Here is a 7,853-nt window from a genome sequence, read left to right as displayed (position 1 = left end):
GTATTTAACACAAAAACAGTAACTGAGAGTCTCTTTTTATTTTTCTTTCAGTGTACATGCTCATTATTATTCCATTTAATTTACAGAAGGGCTATGTAAAATGAAATTAAAATTAGAGAGGAAACAAAAAGGAAGATTGAGGCATAGAATTTTCTTAGCAAGCAACGATCACAGGAGACAGCACAGATTGAACAGGGATTCAACAGGAGTGACACCTAGGGATAAAGGTAAACAGTAACTTTTTCCTTATCCATTAGATTCTCCATGGGGCTTTTTTGTTTGTTTTAGCAAAACAGTTTAGAGTATCACAGTATACAGGAAGACTAAATGGCAAAGAACGTCTCACACACACACACATTTATCCCTGCTACTGGTCCAGGATCCCAAACTTCAGTTAACATTCGTTTTCCTATCTCTCATTCATTGATAAACTATACAGGATTACACTGTACATGGAGTTAAAATTACAAAAATGTCATATTTACAAAAATCTGTACACACATAGTAAAACTCACAAAATTGTCATCTATGTATCACAAGTTGCGACACCAAAATATTAAAAATGGGATAAAATTATACATTTCTCTTGTCCATTTTTAAAAAGGGTTCATTATTTCAAAGACAGACCACCTATTTTCTCCCAAATAAGACTGGTAAGAGAACTAGAAACCTAAAGTATCCTCCTGGGATAAAATGTCGCGAGCAGCATCTCCCAACTAGAAAGAAGCCTCTATCCTGTCTGCTGGGGTGGGGTGTGCAGTTAGCATCTATGTACAGAAATGGTGAAACTACAACGAGGATGTCTTTGGCTAAACCTTTGGCATAAATTAAAATCATACATCAAAAGTTACAGAAAAGGTTATCTCGGTGATGGCGGAATTCCAGAATTTCTTTCTGAGATACCATTATATACAGCTTTTCTTTCTCTGAGGAAATAGAGGAGGAATAAAGGATTTTGGAACAGAGGCAAATGAGGCAACATTATTTCTTCGTTAAATTTTTCACTAGTATGAAAAATTGTATCAAATCTTTTCATTAAAACATAATTCAATCATAGAAATAACCCCTTCCAGAATTTTTTTTTTCTTTCGAAATTGCATATGAAAAAAATTAGTAAACCAGCCATGACAGAAAAAAATTGTATCAGCATATCAAGTACATATTAGTGCAGGAAGGTGGATAAATTTGATCCACTGTATAAATAAGCTTTATGCGCAGTGTACATTAAATAACCACCACACCCCACTCACACCCAGTACACAGATGCTCCTCAGTGAAGATAAACGTTTATCAAGTAATTAAAGTGTATGTAGTGCAAATGTTACAACCAAGTATTATGCACATGCTACTTGCTTGGTTTAAAGTTACACAAAGATGTGGTGCCTGAAATCATGGACATATATACATCCTTGTCACACTTGGTACAATGTCCTAAGCCACAGAAATACCGAGGTGTTTAGATCTATATATATATACACACACGTTTTCTTAAAATGTGACCACCACATCAATACAGTAACACAAACAGACTAAAATCAATACCTGCTTCCAGATGCTCCAAGGCTCAGAAAGTTTGTGCTTCTAATTCTTGCAGTCATTACGTGCCCCTCTTCCATTTCCCCCTTCTGCCAGCTGAGCAGGAGGGACAGTCTCTTCACGTCTGTGCTGCATAGGATGAGGGCAACGGAGAGGAATAAATGACGGCACAGGCACCTAAGCTGCTTTCCTCCATCAACAGTTCCATGCCCCATGATGAAGGGTTGAGAGAAATTTCCTCTCCACACCACTCCAGGGTGGAAAGGCTTATTGAAAAAAAATAAAATCATAACGTGCTTTCCATATTATAAGTGGCAGCAAATCAAGGCACGCTGTACTAATTCTGTAGCATTGAGATTAGCTGACTTTGCAGGGGATGCTCACTGGGGAAGGTCCGACGTTCTCAACTGGCTGCTGGGCCGTGTGGGGCCATACAGAGTAACAGAAGCTATGTGATTATTCTGCATCACCTGCAAAAGCACAGCAGGGAAAAGGGAAATTAAACTACTGCTACAATAAACAGAAAATCAGAAGTATTAAAATGGTGAATACAGAAGTGATCTGCCTGATGAAAGAAATCCCAACGACAGCAACAAGCTCTTGGCTAGTTCCTTAAAACAGTCTCTTAGATTTCATGACACAACACCATCTGCTCCAACCAGCCATGTGAATTATCTCCTGCTAGCACGAGTTCCAGGTGACAAACTTGAAGTTTCAGCTTCAACATACAACAATATACAAACATACAACAACAATACAACATACAACCTCAGAGAAGAGGTTGCAAAGTTTCCCTATCCTAAAATTATACCACTCCCAAGCATTGGCTTTTACTGCCATAGGAAGCCACTCATAGTAATAGCAAACTCATCTTCCCATGCTCAGACAAAAATAAAAGGTTTTTTCCTAACCTCAAAGATCATTCGCTGCAGTCCAAAGCAAAAGGTTGACCCAAATGGGTTAGTGTTGTTTGGAGATGATGACCTGAACAGAAAAGAGGGGAAAAAATTTTAAAATGGGAATCTGAGGATCAGGACCATCTTAAGGAGGAATAACTACTCAGCAACATAAAGTGAATTACAGCATCTTTATCATGGTTTTTATCCACAGAAAGTACCTCTACATTATGGAACACCATTGCTAGACTCCAAGTGAGCCAAAGGAAACTCTGGTTGATGCCACAGAGCCATTACTAACACTTGGGGATAAAGTAAAAAAAAAAAAAAGCCACTAGTGACCTCTACAGGAAAACTCTCCTGCACTTAACTTGAACAGGAAGAACCCTAAAAAACCCCCAGATACACAGGAAGAGAGAAGCACCATGTTACTGCCCATTATTTTTGTGCAAGACCCTTCCCTTTGTGTCTCAATCTCTACCATATATATTTACTATATATAGTCTATTGCTTATATTAACTAGATACTGTCTGTTAATCAACTGGATTTAGCATGTTAAGAAGATTAACCTATATGATGCTGAAATAGAATAATCCAAGTTTTATTAAACAGCATTTTTCAGGATCTATGTACCACTTTCTTCCAGTTCTTTCTGGTATTTTTGGATTGTACATTGACAATTTCTGTTGACTGCAATGAATTTGAGATTACAGCCAAAAAAAAAAACCCTAATGAATATTTACCTTTTGTCCTTTCTTGTAAACTGGTCAGTTTTTCAAACTGCATGTCTGAGCCATTTGAGATGTGCTCAGTAAAGCGCTCTCTGGTTGAACTACTCTCTACAACACAGATGGAAGAAATAGAAGGGCTCTATGTCATCACTATTTCACCTTAGCTTTACTTCATTCACATGGCTTCTGCTCTAATCATCTCACTGGCATAACAGGAGTAAAGGGGAACAAAGGGCACAATGAGTAAGGGGGGAAAAAGAAAAAAAAAATCAAAATCAAAATCATGTGAAAGTCTGATAAAAATACATTAATTTATCTGAAATTGCTGTGGTATTTGCACAGTACCTATCACTTACACTTGTCCTGAGATAAAAATCATGGTTTCACATCATAAAATGATAACTCTGCAAATAAATAATGCCCATTTAACCCAGTATCCATCTCAATGCCTGCAGAAACACAGGAAATTTAAGGACTATTCTATCTTCAGTCAGCCTGAAGGAACTGTAGAATCATGTATGTTCATAAAAGGCAAGCTTCTTCAGACAGACTGCTGGTATATATGACATCATGTGCATATATACTGTGCTATATCACGTCATGTTATTGAAATACTTTAATAAAAACTATAAAAACTCTACACTATTTATTACTCAAAGAAAGATTTTCCCCACTCTGAGATCTTCTCTGGATTTTGCATTTCAAGGAATTTTGGAAATGCTTTCACTCAGCATGTCAGTTTACTCCCTCTGAGAGCAGCTATCTCATCTTGCTAGTGGCCAAAAAACCCTGAAACTTTAACCAGCAAAGCAGTACAAAAGTAACCAGCACCACAAACATTCTTCTTCATCCTCTGTTGTCAACCCAGTCCCTGCCAAGTAAAATAGAGAGATTTTTACCTGTGAAGTACCACTGGCTTCTCTACAGGGTGCCCCAGTAGATCCTGAATACTGTCCCACTGTAAATACAACAATTAATTCGTGTTAAAATGAGGCACAAAAACCCTCTTTTTTTATCTAGGAAGAGTGCCATGCACATTTGTTAGTGACAAACCTATTTGTCAAATAAACTTGAAGTATTCACATAAGTATTTTGTGACTGAAGCTATATTCAGTAATGGAACTATCCACTGCTAGGGCTAGTAAGTAATCTTAAGGTATATTCTTATTTTTGTCTAAAAACAGTTTGGAATTAGAATTATTAATATAAAAATTTCTATTGGGCTTATAGATAAAGTGTTGCTGGAAAGTCTTGTGGCATTTTAGGGGCACTAAAGAGAGCAAAGCAGTTGTGGGAAGCTTCAACAAAATACCTTCTTGCATACATTTGCAGAGAGGAAAAATAGCCCCACTGCTACCTCTCCCATAAGTCTTTCCTTAATTTAAGCCACAATATTGGAGAAGAGGAAAGTTGCACTATTTAATGACTGGGAAGTGTCCAACAGTTTTCCTCACTTGAACCAGACTCCAAGAAGCTGCAGTTTCACACACAAGACTGAAGTAAGTCAAAGCACTGAAGGGAGTAAGTTAATTCAAGTCAAAAAGCATAGAATGGAATCTTCCAGATTGCTGACTCTAATTTTTCTTCCCAGTATGGGAGCCAAAATTCACCAAGGAAAGCCTTCATTTGGCACCCCAGGAACCAAGAGAGCAGCGGTGACCCTGGCTGAATGCTGACTGCAGAGATACTGATGAACAGTTTTTGGAAAGTTTTACAACTTAATGCAGCTGTCAAATTTGCAGCAGCACCTGCCCAGCTGGGAAGTTCATTTAGATGGAAAGGCTGTGGAGTCTTCAAGGAGTCTGCTGTCACCAGGAGATGTCACATTGGCAGTGACATTTTTAAAGGCTGCTGCCTAAGAAACATCCCATTACTGGTGCCCTTCAGAAGAAAGTGGAAGGGCACTGGACTCTCCTGTTCAACACTCCATGACTCCAGAGCTATGCTTAGTACAGTAGCTCTGTGAGAATTTTGCTTAGGAACATGTCTCCAGCTAACATTACTGCTGTTTTCCCCTATCATTTATTTCACTATTTCTACCTGCAGCTGTGTTAAAGCTATGCCATAATGTAGTAATTTAGTTTACTTGAAGAGTGTTATTACAAATGAACTCAATCATTTAACATACCAAAATATTTAAAACACAAGATACACACTAACTTTTGGCCTTCCACTATTCCACTTTAGAACAGCATGATACCACTGCTGTAATTTCCTTGAAGTGTGTTGTAAAGTTGGCATGAATCATTTACATGGTTTAAGAAAATCAGAAGAACACTCAGTTCTGCACAGGCTTACCTTGCTGTATGTTGTACACGTTTCTGTCTGTGAATCAGCACTATCTATGAAACAAAACCAGAAAAGCTTTTAGAGCTTAAGCTTGAACAGCCCCCTACATAATCCTTTATTCTGGCATGTTAATTCAGATAGCAGGAGACACAGGAGCATTAGATCAGGTCTTACACAAATCTACCAGCATTCACTAGCAATCAGAATTGTCAGTAACACTGACTAAATGCCAGTTAAGGTCATAAAGCAAACCTCCCTATTTACAGCAAGTCCCAACTTTAAGATTATAAAGCTTAAGCTTTAATCTCAGATGGAAGAACACCTCTGTAGAAGACCCCCCATCTCTCTGCACTAAGCTACCAGGCCTAGCACAGCCACTCCAGGAGGTAACCAATTAATGATGTGCCACTCATTAATTCCAAATCGCTCCACTGCACTTGGAAGGAAAGCTGGCTAAAAGTGACATCTGGAGACTCAGGAGCTGGCAGGCCTGAGATCAGTGAAAACATCACTCTTCCACAATAAAGATGGCAAAGAGCTTGGGAATCACAGCCTACTTATTAAAAAATAAAAGGACAGCATTGCATTTACAATTACAGCCTTTAAACAGAAACTGTTTGCTGGTGGTTTCAAGTGCTGTCATACATATCTTACACACATATATTTAGGTACTCCTAAATACTGAAAGCTTGTTCCCAAAACAGTGGGAATGGACCTAGACATTAAAATATCAAACAGAGCTTTCAGTCAAGCTAAAGACCATTTGCTCCTCTGTATTTTTCCCTCTCTAAGTATGCTCTCTTTGTGCTGAGAGTTCAGTGTCCGTGAAATTTGAACTCTGGCTCTTAATTTATCATCTGAACTTGAAGCACAAAAGGGAACTAATAAAACTGCATCAGACACTGCCACCAGAGGGAAGAACATGGGCTCTTCAAAACTGTTATAACATCTGTTCACAACTTGTTGCATGTCCTGGACATAAGCTAGAGGCCAGAAAAGCTGGTTAGAAATGCCAAATAGAGAGACACATTAGGAATAAATTCATAATGCTACTTGAGGTAAATAAAATTAATGACAAATTAATGCTTTGAAGTACAATAACCTAAGGGAAATAATTTTAGAAGTGAGGATTTTCATGTTCATTCTCTTGGCTGAAGTACAAATCAACTTTCATGTAAGCCTGTATACACAAACATTGTTTTTCCAGGTTTTTAATCCTCCATATGCTCAAACTGCTGTGACAGCCACAGGAGTATTGCACTTCACACAGCAAGCAAAGTGCTTGCAGTAAATACCAATCAGAATGAGGAAAACATCCCTGGCCAAAACCTAGGCAGCATCTGGCATTCCCTGGATAATCCAAATACCTTCCCAGCACACATTTTTTCTTATGTTGAAGAAGTGTACTTTGATCACTGTGATCTTCAGACAGGGCTCCCCTACTTTGCTGAGATTAGTTACTGCACAGAGCTGGGAATATCTTAGTACCTTGCCAAATCAGCACTACTGATTATAGAATTATTTTTTTATAGATTTATTTTCAGGTGAACACAGACATTTTGTCTGTAGCACATAGAGCCAACATGTCTGGATGTTTACTTTCATTCCCAGATAAACCAGATTATATTAAATACCAGTGGACTGGACAGATGAGCTCAGACTAACACTGCCTTACAGATTTTGAGTCTCCAGGTACAAGGTAATTGATTTTAGCAGAGCAGCAGCATTACAGGATATTGTGATGTTGCAGCTGAATATTTGCATGATCCAAGTAAGTGAAGAGGTAGTGTAAGTAAAATCAGAGAACTGCTACCTTGCCCTGAAGTGTCTTTTCCACTTAAATATAAACCTAATCCCAAAACTTCCTCTCTGTCTCAATGACTGTCACTGTTAGCATCCTCTGACAATGAAGGACAGTTACAGAGTGATCCCAGCTCCCCTTGGAGCCCTCTGTGCCCCCTGCAGCAGGACAGCAGGGAAATGCTCACCTCTCTTAATGACAAGTGGAATCTTGAACTCACAGCGATGGTAACTAGAAAGTGAAAATTGTAAAAGCTATTAGAGAACAGAGAAGCCAAGACACTGCACAGCCACACACTTACAGCTCTTAATAATCCCTTTCATGAAAAGTCATATCAATAATAAAATGAAAGTGATGATCTATGATAGCACATTATGTTCTCAGTTAGATTTTCTACATCAAAAAAGGCAGCAGCCTGGGAATGTCCTAATGCAATTCTTTAGAGGACACAAGAAGCCCTTTAGCATCAATTACTCTATTGTTACATTATTGTTACTCTATTGTTGCACAGAGTGGATGGAGAAATACTTAGCTATGAAACAGCACTACAGATTTCTCTGTCACTAACTGCTTTACTCAGACATCCAGTCACTAACTCA

The 7,853-nt window shown here is 38.4% G+C and overlaps 1 protein-coding gene across 3 annotated transcripts in view; it reads right to left on the bottom strand.

Moving 5' to 3' along the window:
* Positions 1 to 18: 18 nt before the first annotated feature.
* Positions 19 to 7,853, bottom strand: part of PHAF1 (phagophore assembly factor 1) — a 34,918-nt gene continuing 27,083 nt past the window's right edge. For 2 of the 3 annotated variants that reach the window (XM_074550996.1, XM_005490777.4), the window contains 5 exons: positions 7,442 to 7,485; positions 5,463 to 5,506; positions 4,064 to 4,122; positions 2,448 to 2,520; positions 641 to 2,006 (listed from right to left, as the gene is read on the bottom strand). In XM_074550996.1, the coding sequence (XP_074407097.1) occupies positions 1,917 to 2,006; positions 2,448 to 2,520; positions 4,064 to 4,122; positions 5,463 to 5,506; positions 7,442 to 7,485 (310 nt within the window). In that variant the 3' untranslated portion in view covers positions 641 to 1,916. Of the gene's footprint in view, positions 216 to 640; positions 2,007 to 2,447; positions 2,521 to 4,063; positions 4,123 to 5,462; positions 5,507 to 7,441; positions 7,486 to 7,853 lie in introns of those variants that run through there. The other variant, XR_012582432.1, reaches the window with a different exon arrangement.

Source organism: Zonotrichia albicollis, chromosome 13 (genome assembly GCF_047830755.1).
Source record: "Zonotrichia albicollis isolate bZonAlb1 chromosome 13, bZonAlb1.hap1, whole genome shotgun sequence".
Lineage (NCBI taxonomy): Eukaryota > Metazoa > Chordata > Aves > Passeriformes > Passerellidae > Zonotrichia > Zonotrichia albicollis.
Note: the sequence above shows the minus strand (reverse complement) of the source record. Positions and strands in the feature narration are given on the sequence as shown.